General features: G+C 32.0%; 2 protein-coding genes across 2 annotated transcripts in view; one reads left to right on the forward strand and one right to left on the reverse strand.

The window, feature by feature from the left end:
• Positions 1–374: 374 nt before the first annotated feature.
• Positions 375–22,387, forward strand: part of LOC110262663 (13-hydroxylupanine O-tigloyltransferase-like) — a 37,609-nt gene continuing 15,596 nt past the window's right edge. Inside the window, exons 1-3 of the mRNA XM_021103182.2 lie at positions 375–839; positions 3,130–3,584; positions 3,699–4,103. Coding sequence (XP_020958841.2) covers positions 375–839; positions 3,130–3,584; positions 3,699–4,103 — 1,325 coding nt within the window. The remainder of the gene's footprint in view (positions 840–3,129; positions 3,585–3,698; positions 4,104–22,387) is intronic.
• Positions 19,855–20,940, reverse strand: LOC148566352 (uncharacterized). The gene is made up of 2 exons (XM_088487003.1): positions 20,614–20,940; positions 19,855–20,127 (listed from the first exon to the last, which is right to left on the reverse strand). Exons 1-2 carry the CDS (start codon positions 20,848–20,850, stop codon positions 19,855–19,857), a joined length of 510 nt encoding a protein of 169 aa, XP_088343129.1. The 5' UTR covers positions 20,851–20,940.

The raw sequence follows: 22,387 nt of genomic DNA on the forward strand, positions 1-22,387 counted from the left end.
ACATTCTTATACCCCATTATACACATTGTACAGATATTCCATTGGTTCCTATACTTCCTCATTATTCAAAGGTTATTTCCAACTAATTATAACATTCTTCATATAAACTTCAATTCATTTATTGGTTGTAGTACCCGGCGGCCAAAAAAACTATAATTGGCAGCAGCAAAATTTGACAATAATCTAAGCCTTGATAAAAATTAAGTAATCATTATTTTTAACAAAATAAAAATCAAGTCATATGCATGCACAGCAAACTAGTTCAGTTCTCTGTATAAATAGTTTCTCTCGTTGTATATACTATCAACACATCTCAGTTTGTTCATCAAACACCAAACCTTGGATTCTTACTTTAATTCACATAAAAACACATAATGGTCCTCCAGAAATCATCATCATCAACATCATCTATGGTGTTTAAAGTAACGAGAAAGCCAGCGGAGTTAGTAGCACCTGCTGGACCCACTCCCCATGAGCTTAAGCTTCTCTCCGACATTGATGACCAACAAGGTCTCCGCTTCCACTATTCAGGGGTTCATATCTTTGCTTACAACCCTTCAATGGCAGGGAAAGACCCTGTCCGTGTCATTAGAGAAGCATTGTCAAAAGCACTTGTGTTTTATTATCCATTAGCTGGGAGACTTAGGGAAGGTCCTAGGGGAAAACTTATGGTGGATTGCAGTGGCGAAGGTGTATTGTTGATGGAAGCTGATGCAGATGTTACAGTTGACCATTTTGGTGTTGATCCTCTTCCTCCATTCCCTTGCTTTGATGAGCTCCTCTTCGATGTTCGATCTTCTCATGATGGAATTATTAACTCTCCACTCCTGCTTTTACAGGTTAAATTATTTACACACACCATGATCGTATCGTTATTAAAAAAAAAAAAATCACTTTTAGACTCCAACACATATACATGCAATTAGACAATAGGCGTATTATACTTATAATTAAAAATTTTTAGTGACAAATATAACATTTATCAATAATTTTTATTTAATAGTTACAAAAACTCATAACTTGTCATTATAATAATATATAACAATAATAACAAATATATAATTATTATAAAAGGTAAATTAACTAAAAAAAATAGGATAAATTCTATCAAATTCTCTTTAAAATAAAGAGTAAATGATCTCTTTGTGACATATTTATTAATAATTACTGAATAAAATGAGTTGACTTATCACAATAATATTAACTCTTAATAATGATAATCTAATTAACTAATTAATCAAGGTATAACTTTTTTGCAATTTATAAAAATTATTAGAAAAATTACATTTTGTTCACATAATAAATTTTTTTTTAAAAAAAATTAGTGTTTTTTTTAGGTTAAAAGTCAATAAAAATTCTATTTGTATCATTCTATCTTAAGACCAAAAAAAGGTATTATTGCACTCTCTATTTTAAATAATTTATCGTTAAATATTATTAACTAACTTTTTAAAATGTATGTTCATATTTATCAATCACTTCTCATATTCATTTTTTCCCAAGCATCTATCATATATATATATATATATATATATATATATATATATATATATATATATAGGAGAAAATTAATCACCATCATCTGTACCTACCATAAATACAAAGAAAAAATTGATCACTAATTCACTATAGTCTTTTTTCCTTTTTTTAACCTTTTTTATTTTTCTGTAGTATTATATATATATGTACATGTAATAATCATTCCATCTCTTTCTAATGTATCAAGAGAGAGTTTTAGAAAATTTTGATGTCTAGTAATTTTTATAATTTGCAAAAAAGAAAAACATATCATGATTAATTTATTAGGTAATTAAAATTTATTAGATTAAATTAAAAGTTAAAGTTAATCATGATAAGTCAACTAATTTCATTTAACAATTATTAAATATGTTATTAAGGATAATTTATCTTTTATTTAGAGAGAATTGGATAGAATTTATCAAAAAATAGTCATCATAATATTAATATTAAAACATTTTTTTATAGTATATATTTTTGTTGAAAAAGTCTAAGAAACTAATATTATATTCACTCAACTAATTTAAAAATCAACTTACAATTAAGAAAATAACATACAAAATAAACATCCAAAACAAAAAATAATAAAATTATTCAAAACTCAAAAAGTGAAACCTTTTTTGTATAAATTGTGTTTTATATATGTTGTTGGTCTATTTTACTTATGGTGGTATTTGTGATGTTTGTGTTGTGTTTTCTTTATTCTTTTAGTTTCGGTAGTATCTTGTATTATGTTTGTTGTAACTTATGTAGTCTTGTATTTGAGTCTCATCAATTTTTATTTGCAGCTATAACAAAAAGTTAAATAATACAAAATAAAATTAATTTAAAGTAGAGTTTATAATTTAAGAGTTTAAAACTTAAGATTTAATTTTTAAAAAAAATTAAAATTTAAGAAGTTAAAATCAAAATTTAGAATTTAGGGTGGTTAGTGGTGGAGGGCTGACGGTAAATAATAGTAGTGTGTGAAATTGTGATATTAGGAGGGAAAAAAAAAAGAAGAAATGAGATGATATAAAAGGATAATTTTAAAATAATTGAATAAATGGATTTGTTGCGTTGAAGATGGTTGCTAGGTTGTTGGCTCTCTAATTAGGTTTATTTAGGTTGATTCTTCTGTTATATATGTAATATCATTTTTTTCAGTCCATCATAAACTACGAAAACAATAATTTTTTTATGGTATGAAAAAATAAGATTTGTAATTTGTAACGAAGATAGCTAGTGATGAACTGATGATATATTATATGAAGAGAAAGTATAGAGAGCCAATGACCTAAGCATACAATGTGTACAATGAAGGTTTAGAAAGTATTAGAGATATGGTTATTAGTGTTACATTATTCTGTTAGGTTACGTTTTTGGGATGAGTGGTTTCAGGACATGGTATTAGAGTTCCAAATCCGGAAGGTCAAGAGTTTGAATCTTGGTGAACCCAAAATTAACTTTTTATAACGTGAAATGTTTATTATCCCTGATATCCGGATGGTTATTCTGGATAGTATAGGTGATGTTCATTTTATTCATAAACCAAAGATTTAGCCCATTGTACACATTGTACGTTTAGGCCATTGGCTCCCTAGCACTACTTATTAATGAACGGATTGACAGGTGACACGGTTCAAATGCGGCGGTTTCATCTTTGCTATGCGTGTGAACCACACAATGTGTGATGCAATTGGATATGTTCAATTCATAAAGGGCATAGCAGAAATAGCCCAAGGTGCATCAAAGCCTTCAATTCTCCCAGTTTGGTGTAGGGAGCTTCTTTGTGCCAGAGATCCACCAAGAGTTACATTCATCCACCATGAATACAACCAACGACCGCTTGAAAATGACAGCGAAAATGTCTCTTTGAAACCCTGCCATGCTTCCTTCTTCTTTGGCTCCAAAGAGATTGATGCATTGCGCTGCCTCTTCCCTCCTCACATTGCTCAATCTTCCACCACCTTCGATGTCCTCACTGCATGCCTCTGGCGTTGTCATACGGCTGCACTCCAATGGAAAAACCCTAATCAAGAGGTTCGCTTCATGTGTGTAGTCAATACACGTTTTGAACCTTGCAGGTTAAAATAACTACCTTTGCACATACACTCCTCTTTAATTTGAACAAGAAGGAGTAATTTTTATTTGATTCTCCTTGATATTCTCTTTTGCTAATACCATTATTTTTGTGATAGGCTTAATCCTCCACTACCTGAAGGGTATTATGGCAACGCTTTTGTGCTTCCTACGGCAGTTTCCACCGTGGAGATGCTTTGCAGGCGGCCTTTAAGCTATGCATTGGAGTTGGTGAAGAAAGCAAAGAAAGAAGCAAGTGAGGAGTATGTTCACTCTACTGCCGATCTAATGGAAATTAAGGGAAGGCCTCCACTTTCCTTGACAGGATCTTTTATTATGTCAGACATCATAAAATCTGGGATAACAGATGTGGATTATGGATGGGGTAAGCCTTTGTATTCTGGACCAGACAAGGCTGGAATGGATGATATTCCTGGTTTGAGCTTCTATGTTCCATATACTAACTCTAAAGGAGAACATGGTAGACTAGTTTTAATTTGCCTCCCACAAGAAGCCATGAAAAGGTTTGAGAACGAGCTTAATGGAATACTTCAGATCAAGGATATACAAAAACCTACCAAGTCAATTTCCAATCTGTAATGGATACTTGATATCAATATGCATGCATGTGTCAACTTAGTTTTATAACTTGTCGTGTGTGGGTGTTATATATATATATATTGGGTAGGTCTTTGGTGGCCAAGGTTATAATGGCTAAGAGTGGCTAAAATTTGACTGATCAATAAAGACATGACATGTAAAGAGTTGGTATAAGTTGTTAGTTAGAGTGATAGGTTCTTATCGTTAGTAATTACTGTAGGGTAAAAGAGTAAATAAATTGACCAAAATAATGTGTATATCATGTGAGTCTTTTATTTGAAGGAAAAAAACTGTTAGTATCTTTTGAGTGGATAATTCCAAAATTTTAAAATGCTTGGGCCTTACTATAAACATTTATTATAATATTGGATTAATAAGAAGTCATTAACTATTGATGATGAGGGGATTGGCATGTAACTACTATTAGTGGGAGTACGTACTCCTCATCTAGCGTCCGACGCTCTACTAGGGTTTTACTGTGCCGTCTCCGTGGTTACACCTTTTTTTGTCTTTTCTTCGTCAAACCCTTTTCCATCTTCTTCTACTTTCTTTTCTTAATTTCTTTTCCACTTAGCTCCCTAATTTTCGTTTTCTCTCCCAATTCATTCCTCTTTTCATTCATTCCGTTTTCTTATTCACTCATTCCATATATCTTATTTCTCTTTGGAATCATTGAATACCAATTCTGATTTTCTCTACACCATGGGCAACAAATCAGAGACTCAGAACCCTCATATAATTGCTATGACGGTGGAGGGTGCCAGCCTTCAAGTGGCACCCATAGAAATATGAAACTGCTCTCGTGGAATTGTCGGGGTTTGGGGAGACCCCTGACAATCCACAATCTTAAAGGGATTTGCAAATTCTACTCCCCCGAGGTTGGTTTTATCTGTGAAACAAAAAATCAATCTCGACAAGTTGAAGGAAAACTAAGATCTTGTGGTTTCAAGGAATGGTTTATTGTGGATCCAGATGGATTATCAGGGGGTTTGACAATGGCATGGAGGGATGGTTGTACTGTTCAGATTTTACAGCATGGTAGATTTTTCATTGCGGCATCAGTTCTGACAGCTGGTTCTAATGATCCCTATGGTGTTCTAGGTGTTTATCTCAGTTCAAATGATCAACATAGAATGGCTCAATTTGCTGAATTAACTTCAGTCACCCAACAGTTCGATGGTAAGGTTGTGTTAACGGGGGATTTTAATGCCATTTCTAATCAATTGGAGAAAGAAGGTGGGGGTGCTAAATCTCCTTCTTCTATTGAAACCTTTAATAGTTCTATTGATGATAATTCCCTGATTGATATTGGTATGGTCGGAAGACCATTCACTTGGTCAAATAGACGGAGGGGTGATGAGTTGATACAGGAAAGACTGGACCAATTCCTGGTAGGAGTTGATTGGCAGCAACTCTATCCCAATGCAACGGTTCTTAGACTGTCAGAATCAGGCTCGGATCACGCCCCTCTTCTCTTAGACTCTAATCCGAGAACTGAGATATCTAAACGCGATTCAAATTCCAAGAAAGATGGTGTTCCAATTATGAAATAAGGCAGATTGTTAGAGAGGTTTGGCATGAACAGATTGATGGTTCAGCCATGTATATCCTAGCTCAAAAAATAAAGCGTTGTCGGCATAAGATTGTCAGATGGCAGCAAGAACACAGATCTAATTCGAAGGTGGAGATTGATTTACTACAGTCGGAATTAGAGGAACTTCGTTTAGCAGAAATTCATGGAGGCGACATCATTTCAAAAATAGAGGACAAACTTGAAAAAGCATTGCAAAATGAGGAATCTTATTGGAAAGATAAGTCTAGAGTCAAATGGCTCAAATCTGGTGATCAGAATACATCTTTCTTCCATAAGAAATTTAGAAATCGAACCCGAAGGAATAGAATTTGGCAACTAACTGGCAGTGATGGTGAAGTGGCTACTTCAAATGCTGGTATTGCTTCTGTGGCTGAATCTTATTTCAAGGACATCTTTTCCTCCACTTGTCATGAGAACCCTGAACTTCTGTTTACTGATTTTGAACCTAAGGTTACAGCTCACATGAACCGTAGGCTTCAAAGACCAGTGACTATGGAGGAAGTGAAACGCGCAACATTTAGCATTCATCCTCAAAGTGCTCCAGGAGATGATGGTATGACAGCAAAATTTTTTCAAACCTTCTGGAATATACTTAGTGGTGATGTGTTTCGAGCAGTTAAGAGCTTCTTTTCTGGGGGCAGAATCTTGAAGGGTTTTAACCACACTCAGATCTGTCTTATTCCCAAGATTTCTGATGCTAAAGATATGACTCAGGTAAGACCAATAAGCCTATCTTCAGTCTTTTACAAGATTATCTCCAAAGTATTTGTACATAGGCTTCAGGGTATGATGAATAGACTAATTAGCCCTACGCAGAGTGCTTTTATTAAAGGCAGATTAATCTCTGATAATATCCTAATTGCTCACGAGTGTATGCATTACTTGAAGAACAAAAAAAGGGGTCTCGAAAATGAAATGGCACTAAAATTAGATATGAGTAAGGCATATGATAGGGTGGAATGGCACTTTCTTTGGTTTATATTGGAGAAGTTTGGTTTTGACTCCCGATGGATCATGTGGATTCGAGAATTAGTGACAACTGTTTCTTATTCTGTTATTGTGGAAAGACAATCTTATGGTTTCTTTAAACCAAATAGAGGTATTCGACAAGGAGATCCTCTATCTCCCTATCTTTTTCTTTTCTGTGCAGAAGGTCTCTCCTTCTTGCTACACAAGGCAGAACAAAACAGACTAATTCAGGGTCTTCAGATACATAGGCGATGTCCCAAGGTCAACCACCTCCTATTTGCTGATGATTCCATCTCATTTTGTAAGGCTAATCCTGAAGCATGTTCAAATATCCTGCATTTATTGAATTCTTATGAAAGCATCAGTGGCCAGAGGGTAAATCTTAATAAATCTGCTGCATTCTTTAGCCACAACACTCCCTCCACTACTCGTACACTACTGGCTAACTCTATGAATATTAATCATATTGGGGCTCAGGATAAATACCTTGGTTTGCCTTCTACAGTCTCTAAATCGAAAAAGGCTTCTTTTAGTATGATCAAAGAAAAGATTCAAAAAAGAATTTAAGGGTGGAAGCGCAATCTTTTTTCGTCAGGTGGTAGACACATATTGCTTAAGGGAGTGGGAGAAGCTATTCCTATTTATACATTGTCTTGTTTCAAGTTGCCTGATGGTTTAATTTCGAAAATTCACTCTCTACTTTCTCAGTTCTGGTGGGGACAAAAAGGTTCTAAAAGGCGGATGGCTTGGATTAGCTGGGACACTATGACTCGCCCACGAAAAGAAGGAGGCCTTGGATTTAAAGATCTCCGAATCCAAAATCTGGCGCTTTTAGGCAAACAGTTTTGGCGACTTGTAACACAGCCTACTTCCTTATTATCCAAAATAATAAGAGGTAAATACTTTAGCAATGGTAATGCTATAACGGCAGAAATTGGAGTCTTACCTTCTTGGGGATGGAGGAGCATACTGGAAGGTCGAAAGATTGTTGAAAAAGGTCTTAATTGGGCTGTGGGTACTGGTGAGAATATCCGAACCTTTGAGGATCCTTGGTTGCCTCCTCCGTATCCTTTAATGATTTCTGACATGCCAAATAGGCAGGCTATTTCTGAGTTGGTTCCAAGAGTTAAAGATCTAATTACTGAATATAGGAATTGGAATCAGAATCTCATTCAAGAATTATTTCCCCAAGACGTTGCAAACAGGATTTTGTCAATTAAAATTCAGCAGGGTAGGGACAAATTGCAATGGGATTTGAACAAATCCAAGCAATATGATACAGCTTCAGGTTACAGAATTGGCTATTTATTTTATCATCCGCCTCTGGAGCTTTGCCCTAATTATATGCAGCAGAAAAAGCCATGGATTGATCTATGGAAGTTGAACTTGCCTCACAAAATTAAGCTATTTATCTGGAAAGTTCTCCATGGCCGACTTCCGGTGCTTGCTCAGATTCATCACCGCATCCCATCTATATCACCAATATGCCCCTGCTGTCATGAAGCAACGGAAACAGTCACTCATTGTTTAATCGATTGCTCTAGAATTAAAGACGTATAGTCTCAGAGTTATCTTCGTGACTGTCTTTCCCCTCAGAGTTCTAACGACTTTTGGACATGGTGGACTGCATCAACAGAGATACTTAACCTGTTGAAGAATGCTGACCGTAATCCTCAATTGCTTGCCATCATTTGCTGAAACTGCTGGAAAGCTCGCAACCAGTTGATTTTTGAAGGTTCTACTTCTATGCCGTCTGCCATTCTAGCAAGCTCTGTCAAGTTGCTCCGTGAAATCCAAAGAACTCCCAATTTAGGTCGTCATCTCCATGAGGCAAGCTCTTAGTTGCATGCAATTGGATTTATCATTCTTTCTTCTTTAAGATTTTTCTTCGTTTTTCGATCACGCACCGTCGGATGAATACCTTCAGTGTAGTGTTTTTGGGAAATCCCCACCTTTTATTATGCTGTCCTGCTTTTGGACATCTTTGTATTTCATTTTTTAATAATTAATGAAATATAACCTATTATCTTTGAAAAAAAAAAAACTATTGATGATGAGAGTAATAAAAAAAAACAAGAACTAAATCATGTGATATTTATATGGGCTCCTATTATTAATGTATTTGTGACATGAATTATATGAGAGTATAAATTTATAAAGTATTAAAATTTTATAAAAAAATATTATTATTTTAAATAAAAATAACTATTAAACAGTATTGTTGATATTATCATAGTTGTTATTACTTTTGTAATTATTATTATTATTATTATTAAAAGAGAAATTTTTAGAGATTAGTAATTTTTAGTAGTTTTGCTCATCTTTTAGTGAATATAAATACTAAATTATTTTTAACAGATAAATTTTATTAATTTATGTGTTTCAAACTTTGAAAATTTTGAGTGCAAATAGTAATAATTCATGTCTGTAAAATTTTGATAAACATAGGTGTAAACTACATGTTTATTATGTACAAAATCTCTATAAATATGGGTACAAATTATTACCGACTAAATGCTAACAAAAAATGATAATACTTATTAGTCATATAACATTGTTCTTATTAAAAATCTTTATAATAGTTTTATTAATAAGATTTACTTTTTTAATTTGTGAATCCACTCCGTAAATCTTGAATTCATAATATCATATCTTCGATAATTTACTTAAATAAACTAGTTGAAAATCAATCATACCAGATTGTCTTAAAACTAAATTTAATGTTAATTTTTTTTGTTCTCTCAATATTTATATAAAACGTGGTCGTTGTATAAAATTTTAAAAGAACAAATATAAAAATTGCAAAACCTCCACGACTTGTGAAGTAAATTTGTTAGTTTTTATCAACGCTTATGCTTTTTTAAGATATTAATTTGTTATTTTTTAGTTAAGTAAAAATTCTTTGTTTTCTAATTTTTATATCCATGATTATACATATTATTTATTAATTCCATGATATAAATTTTAAAAGTAAAGAAAAAGTAGACATTGACGAACACAAAACATAAAAATATAAAACAAAAAGAGTCCCTCGTATTTTATTAGAATATTCATGTAAAATTATAGTAAAAGATATTTTAATCATAATAGTGTATAAAATATTTTTGTATTTACATTCAAAATAATAATATTTTTTTATAAAATTTTAATACTTTATAAATTTATACTCTCGTATAATTCATACCACAAATACATTAGTAATAAGAGTTCACATAAATATCACATGATTTAATTTTTTTTTTATTATTACTCTCATCATTAATAGTTTATGACCTTTTATTGATCCAATATTATAATGGATTTTCATACTAAGACTTAACCATTGAAATTTTGAAATTATCCACTCAAAAAATACTAACAATTTTTTTCTTTCAAATAAAAGACTCACATAATATACACATCATTTTGGTAAATTTATTTATTCTTTTGCCCTGCAATATTCACTAACAATTAAAATTTATCACTCTAACTAATAACTTGTACCAACTTTTCACATATCATGTATTCATTCGTCAATCAAAATTTGACCATTTTTAACCATTATAATCTTGACCACCAAAAACTTATCCATATATATTTTAATAAAAACTTGACAATATGTTTTGTATTGATGTTACCGGTCAAAGTATAATTTGTAAGCCACAAATATGGCACACCCTAGTAAATTAAATCAATAAAAACTTAATACTGCATTCTAACACTACTAGCCATACAAATTTTGAATTGAATGTGTGGCTTAATTTAGAAAAAATTTGGTCCAGAATTGATATTTAGCCAAAAATATTTTTTTTAAAAGTTAAAATTGTTTATTAACTTAAAAAATTAAATGGATTGACTCGTTTATTTTGTGGGCTTCTCTTAAATAGATCAAATTTATATTGTCGAAACTCATATATATTTGATATATAATTGGTTTGCTCGTATAAGTTTGTAATTTAAATAGGCTGACATAAACGGATCAAACTACCTATTTGACAATCTTAAGTATTGATAATGTTCTTCTCTCTTCCCATTCAACTTACATTTTTCTATACTTTGGTAATATTTATATCTTTAAAATTTAAAAATATTATCAAATAATAAAAAATATTTTAAAAATTATATAACCACCGTAATTATTATAATAATAGACACTATATCATGCATCACTACACAAATAAATTGTATTTAATTTTGAAAGTAGGACAAAATATAATATTAAAAATAAGTAAGACACAAAAAATAAAAATAAAAAAATATTTTATATTTTATTTGATGATAAATTAAATATAAAAAATAATAAATTATAAAATTTAATTTATTTTTTTATATAAAAATAAAAAAAACTTATAAAAAATTAATAAAAATAAAAAAATAAAAATAAAAATAATAAATTGTACTTTTATATATTTTCTATTAAAATGAACACAAATATATTAATTTAACATCTTAATTAAAATATAATATCTTTATCAATATTTTATTGTTAAACATAATTTTATATTCCTGTATTTTTATCTTATAGTCTAATACAGTTGTACTTGTAAACAAAGGTAGCAATTATGTGCATGTACTATGACCAATTTGGATAGCCTATTACTACTACTCGATCGTTGACTTGTTCTTTATATATTAGCCAAGGCTGGTCGATCTAGGAGAATTTTTTCAAATGTGAGCTTTTATTTTCTTCACACACGTCACGTGCAACATCCAAAAGAGAGCTAGGCAGAGTAATTCTTATTAGCTTAGCTTTAAAAAGTTTGAAAATTAAAATAATCCGATCATAATTAGTTAAAAAATTTTTAATGTAAATTTATTTGTATAATTTTTTATATTTTAATTTTTTATTTTATTCTCTTATCACTCAACTTATCACGTTATATTTTTAACTATTAGGATATAATATATCATATATTAATAAAATTTTTTATACTTTAATTTTTATATATATTATTGTATTAAAAACTAATCATAATAATATACTTTAAATGTCATTAATGTCTATTGATTTTTTTTATAATCAGTAATTTATTATTTTTTATTATTTTACTGCACCTATGTAATATTATAGAGAGATTGGAGTAATTTTAATTTTAATTGTCATTAATTTTAATTTTTTTGTAATAACTAATTTATTGTCTCATTTACGTAATATTTTTCATATTTTTTAAAATGGAATAATAATTTCTTCTGATTTTTTAACACATATTTTTAAATTTGATCATAATTGAATTTAAAAATATCAAATACTTAAATTAATTTATTCAATTGATAAATTTACTCATATGCATGAAATTATGAATGTTATTTAATATTCATATATATACTTATTTATTAATTTTAATATAATGAGTTAATAATTATTTTTAAAAATTTATTTCTTAATTTTTATTTATTTTTTATTTTCTAAGAGTCTATATATAAAATATGAGTTGTATAATAGAATTTGTTAAAATTTTTTAATTTAACATCCATAATTTTATATGTATAACATTTATAAATTTAAACATATAATATCTATAATTAATGAATTAGTGTTAATTTATTATTTATTATTTTATTTTGCAGGTCAAAAAATAATAATTTTGGATGTTTCTAATTTTTAATAAATAAAGACTAATCAAATTTAAGATGTTTTTATTTTTTACAAAATGTATTGAGATGATTTGATATTTTTTTAGAATTAAAAATATTAAAATTTAAAATTTTTATTTGTAAAAAAAATTATAGAAGTATGAATGTAATGATAATGAAAGAGTATTTTTTGAGATTTAATTTATATTAAATTTAGAATTGACTTTTAGTGTAATTAAATGACGAGAAGATAGTTATAAAAAGAAATTAATTGTATCAATTAAGTAAGTTTGGAGAGTGATTCACACTTTTTTATAAATACAAATATTATTGATCATGTATTTTTATTTAGGTTATTTCTTTCAAATCCATGGCAATTTTATGGGTTATTTACCTTTGCTTAGGTGTCACCATCACAGCCATTAATCAAAAAAAAGTTTTCAAAGCTTCATTAAATAATGAACTGTGATAGTCAAAGTTTTTAATAAACCTATAACATAAGCATACTACATTAGCTAGTGTATATACATACTGTATAATGTATAGGAGAACATTTGTAATTATAATTTCTAATCTCTAAATTATTTTTTTAAATACCCTCCATCTGTTCCTGAAATTCAACATGCATATCTGAGAACTTGGAAAACGTATAGCCTCCATAGTACCCAACCATTTTTTCATTTTTTGGACTTCATTAATCAACCCAAGGTCCATTTAGCAAGCATTATCTCTTTCAAGTTACAGGAGCCGGAACTGGTACTCTAGTTCCGTCGGCTAGGCATTGACGTCAACTGAGGAGAGGTCGAATGCTAATGTGGCTCCAGCAGTAAAATTTGTTATCCTAGTAGCTAAATTTCTGCTTGTGACGAAACTGTGGCAGGTGGAAGCTGATTTATCATCCTTATTTTGCAGCCGCCTTCAAATTAGGTGCGGCAGATTAAGTAAGGTCACCTTCCTCTAGTAGTTCAATTTTACTCATTCAAGCTCAACTTTTGTTTATCATCAAGGTATGTCCGATTAAGTTTTTTTTATTAATCCAGAGTAGTTTAATTTTGATAAAAGTCTCTGTCTTTTCAACGTTTCTCTGTTTAAGGTATTGGGTTGCTACTCTGAAATTTGGAATTTAAGTCACATTATCCAGTTCTATGATGTGGTTAAGTTTGGGGCATTGAAATTAAAACCTTATACTAGACTCGTAAACAATTGGGTTAGTTTAAATGGGTTTGGTTTCGATAATTGTACCTGTAGCTTAGGTTAGCTTCCTGTAGTTGCTGCCTTTGGTTCTGTTTAATTACATTTTTTGTCATCAACTTGGATTTTGGCAGGGTTAAAATTATGTCCACAAACGAGCATGATGTTAAGAATGATTCTGATAATGATTTGGGTGATGATTTCGATTATGAACCGAATGCACAAGATGATGCTAAAGATGACGATGTTGATTTGTTGGATTCTACTAGCAAGAGTGAACAAGATTGTGGTGTAAAAAGAATAGCAAATTTAATGGTGGAGGATGTTTAGAACCTGGAGTTTAGGACAGAGGATAAGGCTTGCCAATTTTATAATGCTTATGCTTATTGGCATGGTTTCGTAATGAGGAAGGATGACGTCATGAGGGATAAGGAAGGTAAAATCATTTGCAGACAACTTGTTTGCAATAAGGAGGGCTGGAGGAACATGAGATATATTGATTTGGATAATAGATCAAAGGAGGCAATGTCACTCACGCGAACCAAGTGTCCATCTCGGCTCAAGGTAAAGGTTGACTACGGCTGTGGTAGATGAAAGGTATCATGTTTTGTGGAATCTCACAACCACGATTTGACGCCCCCCAATTTGCGCATCTCGTTCCAACCAATCATCGTCTCACTGTTACTGATAAAGTCCAAGTGAAAAATCTTCATAATTTTGGTGTCAAGACGTGCCATATCATGAGATATATTGCATTCCAGAAGGGTGGATATCGTCATGCTGGCTTCACATGCAAAGATTTGTACAACTACATTGATCGTTATCGTAGATCAAAAGTAAAAAACGAGGATGCCAATGCGGTAATAAACTATTTGATTGGGAATTTAAACAACGATTCGCTGTTCTTTAGAAAGTATACGTTCACCAGTGTCCAAAGGCTGGAGCATATAAATTATATTTTGGGCAACGATTATCAACAAATGATTGATTAATATTGGAGTAAAAATTCTATTTACCTTTTCGAAACGATTCGTTTACTAAGGGGTGGCTTGTTCATGTCCCTCTCGACTTCCAATGCAAAGGATACGTCGCATGGGTCTATCCTCATTAAAAGCGTAACATCACTTCCTACCAACATTAGTTGATACAACAACATACACTTTCTTCTACTTCACTCTCGTGGCCTGTCCATCGAGGAACAACAGCAACTGATGACTACATCGTGAACCAATGATAGACCCATCATTCCGGTAAGCATCTAAATAAGTTATATACTTTGATCAAATATAGTTCCACACACATTAGCGTCTGGCTTACATGTTGTCTTCATGTAACCTTTATGAATATTCATTTCTTTGTTCCTGTTGGCTAGTTACGTTAATGCATTCAGGAACTACGAAGATTCGCTGACCAGACTTACGTGTTTATCATATTCACAACAGATGTAAGTTTATGTAATACGTTACATAGGTTTCTTCTTTTTCTTTTCTGAAACTAATGTTTCAACATTTATCTGACTAGTTACTGTATTTTTCTTACCACAGGATGATATTCAGTTTCCTCCGCACATTGTAAGGCACTTCTCTTTCTTCACAATCATTGATCTCTATTTCATAGACACTCAAGACAACTGTCTCCATATCAACCCCAAGAGAGAGGGTGATAAGTTCTGGATTAAAGGATCGAACATAGGAAGGATAAGATCTCTCTATCGACCATCTCCATTGCTTATTGTGGAACTGAGTTACGTTTGTTGGGGTATCTTCTCCATGAGTGTATGGGACAATAATCATAACGAGGAAACGCCCAAAGTGGTTGACGAACTATATGCCTCAAAGGTGTTACCTGACCAAATCATACAATGGCTGGCGGTTCGGTGCAGAGCACACTTCAACAAGGAAGCACAGCTAAGTGCCTTCGAGACCAATAGGTTTATACGGTTGCACTGTTAGAGACAACAACAGTGACCACCGGGTAGTCAACAGTCTAAGTAACAAATATTCATGCACTTAGCGAGTTAATTTAACACTCTTTCTTTATATATTCATTCATTTACTTTATTACAGGATCAACAATCGTCAACAAGGGGGCATGGCAGTGGTTGGACCTAACAAGAGGAAGCGAGGAACTGCCTCGTCTGATTCTTCCGAGTCGTCTGATTCTTCCAAGTCATCCGTCAACCAGGGATAACCACAGGTCAGACCAGCATATCATTATCTAGAATTGTTAATAATCTATTATGCACTCATGTTTTGTAGAAATATTTCGATGGGTTTTTGTGACTAACTTCTTGTATATATTTAATTTTGTGGACAATATGTTATAGAATTATTGGGTTCGTAGTATATTTGATAACTTTGGCTTTATTAATGTAAATTGTCATGTTATAAAAAATGTGGTTTTGGCTTACTCCTATACGCCATATTTTGCGTACTCTGATTTTTTGCAAGTAGTATTGGGGCTAAGAAGTGTACGGCCATTAAAGTTTTTTTTTTTTGTACAAGTAAGGCGATTATAGTTATTCTACATATCAGACGTCCACAATGATCTTTGGGTCCATTATTATAAAAAAAATATTAACTGTCATACAAGCTATTTGATGGTGAAAAAAATTTGACAAGTCCAAAAACGATAAGAAATGATTTTAACAAAAGGATTTTTCATGTGCAAGACAAGATTGTGGTATTTAGGGGCTACATGGATGATTGAGTGCCAATGGTAACAACCTAATTAGGCAATGCAAAATTATTCTAAAGAGTGAACAGAATCTGCAAAAATTATTATATTGAGAGTGAAATGGTATTTTTAGGATGACGGGTTATAAAGGTGTGATGTTGTACTTGGACCATACAATTTATTAGAAATTGTGAATTTGGATCTACAATTTTTTTAAAAAATAAAAAACACGAGAAAGTAATAATACCCTCTACTGTTATTTAAAGAAATTTTGGAAATCAAGTTAAAAAGAAAACTAAATTAATATGCAGGTCCGATTAGTAACTCACATAGCAAAATAAAGACACATGCAGGAAATAAATAGAAGTCATTTGCATGCATTTCTATTCAACAAGAAAACATTTTAGCCAGTGCAAAATTTAAAAACAAAAAATCAAAGATAATTGAAACAAGAATATTGGAACTCCCACAGAATTAATATGTGCTCGCATAGGCGAAGAAAAAACGTTAGTAGTCGAGAATAAATTCTTCCAACTCAATTTTGATTGGATGCAACATCTCACACAATTAATCTCTTAGATACTTTTAAGTTCATTCCTTATAAAACAACCATGGACTTCAAGCAAATAAACTACATCAAACATTGACATAGCAAAAAACAACACTACCAACCGTGCCTAGAGAAAAAATGAGTGAATTCAAACTAAATTATCTTCTGTTACCAGTTATTCCGGATGAACTGTTGCAAGAAATCTTCTTGCAAAGCAGTGCCAAAGTTGTAGGGAGATGTATGTGCTTAACTAAATTCTGGCTCAAATGCCTTAGCCAACTAGAGACATGCATACAACACATGCGAAGGTAGATTGTGTTAGATCAACATGTCTTGTTTCATGTTGGATACTCACTACTGTTAATGGGTTCAGATTCACTAGTTATATTGAATGCATTTTCGGGAGAACAAGTGCATGTTCAGCAACCTTTCGGAGTTGGCATCCATGGGTGGTTTCGTATTGTCGGAGTGTCAAACGGTAACATATGTTTCAAGTTCTCCTGGGACCAAGACGACACATCACTTCTGGTATGGAATTCAACGACAAAATGCTCTAGAAAAATTTCAGACCCCCACAGGGACCACGGTAGGTCATATTTTCCAATTTATGGTTTCGGTTATGTCCCAAATACAGATGTATACAACATCATACATATGTGCAAAATGGACATAGCTAATGCCTACGTTTTTTTCTCTAGATATTGTTCAATGCGTTCTACATGGTTTCACGCTGTTAATTGTCTGCCTGGTGTCGAAAAAGTAGACGCTAACTCTGTTTTTCATAACGGTCATGCACATTGGATTACTGTTACAGGAGATAGTTATGCTACACCCAAGTCTATTTTATGTTACAGTATCGAACATGAATCCTTTAGCAAGGTCTCTATTCCAATAGGTGCAATATATACCGTTCACAATTTACTAGCCTACAAGGACAAACTTGCACTCATCGCTCATACACACAATGAATTTGGTTATGTCGCCTCAATTTGGCACTTGAATGAGGATGTTGGTAGAAACAAAATATTAGAGCAATACTACAGGTTTAGGAGTCAAAGCATCAGGGAAAATTCAATACTATTTGTGGATGATAATCTAATTCTGTTAGTTAACAATTCAAAGAAAAGAGAGTTACTCATCAATTCCAGGTACAGAGAACTTGTGTTGACAGAATATGACATTGAACATGAAACTAGAAATCTATTGGTGAGGAGAGCCTGGCAAACCCTAGAAATGCCACACCTGATAACAGTTAGGTCTACACTCAAGTATTTTGAAGAAATGTTTCTAGTGTAGAAATAAGTGAGAGTTGGATTTAATGTATTGTGCAACTTTATTGAACATCTATGTTAAATCTTCTGATTGGACATCTGTGTGGTTATTTTTTGGATATCTTATTTCTTAATTATTTGATATAATATTCGTTACTTCTAATTTTTTTATCGAATCGATTGCTTGATTTGAGTTTAACTTTTAATTAATTCACTTGTTGTGTATATTTTACATTGGTTTAAAGACCGTATAACTAAAAGAAATGGTTACATAACAACTTCATTCTATCTAATTCGATGTGTCCTGTAGTGTTCTTCTATTATAGGTGATTTATAATGGTGTTATTCTATTCCTAACCATCCTAGTATATAGATTAGAGGACAAATATCAAGTTAACATAGACAAACTATGTATCAAACTCAACTAACCAACAAACATTTTACGAGAATATTCTACCAAAAAATGGTATTCAAACAAAAAATGAGCAGGATAAGTGGCTGCAATTACTAGACATATACATGAATGGATAAAATAGTTACCTGGAGAAACATATTGCACTTTACTTGGGCTTAAAATTCCAGAAAAGTACGGCTTAACCGGTTTCAAGCCACTTGCTGCATTAAGCCACTTGCTGAATTCTCTACTCATGTACATTAATTTTTTTTTTTGTAGCTAGCTCATTTGGTTGGTAGCCCACTTTACTTTTAGAGTGACTTAAACTACCAAAAAATAAATATTTTTTCAGGTTAGTTCACCGAGCCCAATCCCAAGCATGTCAAAAAGACTAAATGTTCCCTTAATTAAAGTAACTAACACTAGAGAGAAAAATATGGAATACCAACTCCTCAACTATATTACACCTTAATTCCTAACAAGAATTCAATGGGGATGATGATGAATCGACACGGTTGATATAATTTATCTTACTATGCACATAAAATTCGATCTATACCTTACTATGTAACACGATTCCACAAAAAATGACGATATATAAACAAGCATTTAAGAAACTACTTGAAATAAGTTAGAAAATAAACTTACATGATGACCACAGGTGTCATGAAAACAATTGTCGATACCACTACTATGTTGGACGATGACCCAACCTAACCCTTACATAGTAAGACCTGCAATAAGCTATACACTCATTGAATATTACTATATCGGAAGAAAAACAAATCGTTGACACATTTGGTGATATACTAGAGTAATGAAGACCCCATTCGAGTGTCAATTATCTATTGTGGTGACTAGATGATTTATGTCATGGGGTCACCAAATAATCTGTCTATTTTATCAAATTTTTTCTTGCTACTCTTACAGAATTGTAAAACATTAAATTATCAGATAATTGCAATGTTAAGTTTTCAAGTCAGTTGAAAAAATATTATTTCTGGTATTTGGACAAGTTAGTAAAAGATAATAGCCTTTATATGCTATTGAAATTATAGATGAACTTGGATACCTAACTCACAACTCAAAAATATATACAATAACACACACACACACACACACACACACACACATATATATATATATAGGTAAAAAAAGAACACGTCACTATATACATAATCAATTTCCAACCCTCTTACCTTTGTCAAAGAAAGTTTATGTCATGAAACCACATCACAATTTTTTTTAAATTTTCAAACAGTTTTGTCTTTACATCTGAAAAGAAAAATTCACAAACTATCATAGATAACGTAATTGCCTCAAACTATCTCCAAACAAAGAATCATCATTGATCTTTCGTCACCCTACAGTAATTTAATAATGATGTCATGGTCTTGTCTTCGACAAACAGAACAAAGATGGAAATTATTGTTAAGTTTCTGAACCTATTAGAGGTGCTTGTGCTTCTGATTTTGATCTAATCATTCGACTTTGTTGATGAAGCCTCTTTCTCTCTTACAGCTGCTTCTCTATTCTTTTTCTTCAACTCTGCTTCTCTACTCTTTTTCTTCAATATTTTCTCTAGGTTTACTATTATTTCCTCTACATCAGCAATTAAGTTCTCCAGTCTCGAATGTTCTTCAACATCATTCGGCTTGCTGTCACCCAATGCCCTTGTTGGCTCCACCCCTCTGACTCTTACAATGTGGTCATCAACCCACACAAAGAATTTGCAATGTGGTTGTGTCACCTAAATCGAATAGAACACAATGAATGTATGGTGGTACAAAACACTCCAATTCAATCTAATCCACATATATCACTGTAATTAATCCCTAAACTCTAAATTTCAAAAATTCTTTCTAATTTTTAAACAATTTTTTATATCAGATCAGGTTCGATGTCAAATCATGTCAAAATCAATGTATTAATCTGGTAGGTCTATTTCCAATAAATCAACTTTTTTCCAATTCTCAATCGTTCTTCAAAATTAACTAGCTCCAATATCAAATCATATACAAAATCAACCCAATTCAACAGCAAACTGCTAATGGAATTAAATTATTTTTATATCCAATTGTCAAGCCATTTTCAACAATTCAAAATCACATCCACAACAACTTGAGCCAGGCAAAATCACCAAAATCTATAATCTAAACCTCCATTCCAAAAATTCAAAATTTAACCCAATTTTAGCATAAATTTAGTACGCATACATGAAGAATTGCTTGCTTACCTTTAGCAACGGGCATCCAAAAAATAGTCTATCCGGGTTGGTGCTTGTCTTCGACATGTAACAGATGGTATATTTTTTGCAGAAGCATTTTGGGGCCATACCATCTTTTACATCCCCAAGTTGCAGCGAACATGAGGTTGCATATCCAGCTTTGAGTTCGTGTTGTTCGCCGTCTCCACCTCTGCTTCGTCTCGTGTTTGAGGAGCATGCATCAGTGGCCATCAATCTAATTAACATTTAACACCACCATGAACAACTATGATCAACTACTGTATTCGAAATTGAAACAATATTCTTCCATGAACAGTGATTATAGAAAGTGAGTAACAGAACAAATAATGCAAAATTGGTAGTGAAATTTGAAAAAATACAAACGCATGAGCTAGAAGAAGCAGTAGGCCTTACAAGGATTTTTGGAGAGGGTTTTAGATTCCGGTTGCCGGTTCCTGGCCAGGGAGGGGACAAGTTACGGTCTTTAATTTGAGGGATTCGATAAAACTTAACCCTGCCGGTGAGTCACCGAAAAAAAGAAATGCATGAGCTAGAAGAAGAACCAGTGGGAAGGGTATTCGAGGATGAACTTACCCTTGCCGGTGAGTCACCGAAAAATAAAAATGCATTAGATAGAAGAAGAAGCAGTGGGCCTTACAAGGATATTTCGATAGGGTTTTGCAGTGAGTCGCCACTAGAAGAAGAAGAATGAGGCAGCATCTTCGAGGGTTTAAGATTAGCTTAACCCTACCGGTGAGTCACCAAAGCATACAGACGCATGAGGTAGAGGAAGAAGCAGGGGGTCTTCCAACGAGGGTTTGGATTTGACTAATTCAATAAAACTTCTTAATTTTGAAATATTTGATAAAATTCAACTATTTGCACATTGCACTCATTCATATTGGAATACATATACGTTATGTGGTATAATGTAAATAACATAGAATACAATGCAGTGTGAAAATATTTAATGAATCAATTAATAAAGCTTTAAAATTTTTTTTTTGATCAATGGCGGTGATGATTGTAACAACCACCCCTTCTAGAAACAAAATTAAATTCGAAATTTGAAAATCAGTTAGGAGATAAGCTTAGAATTTTGAATTTATGGATAGGAACCTAGTAACCACACTCCATTTGAAATTTAAAATATCTCAACCACCCTATCCCCAAATGTATATAAATAGGGGAGCACCCATAGGTAAAAAATTACTCCTCTCAAATACTAATCCTCTCACTTCTCTCTCTACAAAGAAATAATATTCTGTGTGCAAACACAAGAGGCAAGCTTGAAGAAGCATTAGGAAAAAGAGTAGGGAATTATGTTTTTTTAATGCTTGGCATGTGTTATGTTCTATTTTTATTTTCTTCCATTCACGAATGTTATCATGGCATTAATTATCTTTCACTCATCATTTATTCATGTTGATTATGTCTGTCCATCATGTCATTCATGTCTTCTTGAATCATTAGTATATGTCTCCTTATGATGTTCATTCAACTATTTACTATACTCATTTTGTGTTCTTTCATATGATTATATTGTTAATATTCCCTTAGGTCGAGAGTACATGCCTTCTTATAATGTTTTGTTCAACATACCATATTCTATTATATGCATATATGTGATCTCTTATATTATTATATTATTATTTATAATATTTTATTTAAATAATTAATATACCCTATTCTATTATGTGCATCTATGTGACCTATTATATCATTATGTTATTATTACTCCTTTAAAGTCAAGAGTACATGCTTTCTTAATATTTTATTCAAA

This window comes from Arachis ipaensis, chromosome B5 (assembly GCF_059453495.1).
Source record: "Arachis ipaensis isolate K30076 ecotype BB chromosome B5, ASM5945349v1, whole genome shotgun sequence".
Classification (NCBI taxonomy): Eukaryota; Viridiplantae; Streptophyta; class Magnoliopsida; order Fabales; family Fabaceae; genus Arachis; species Arachis ipaensis.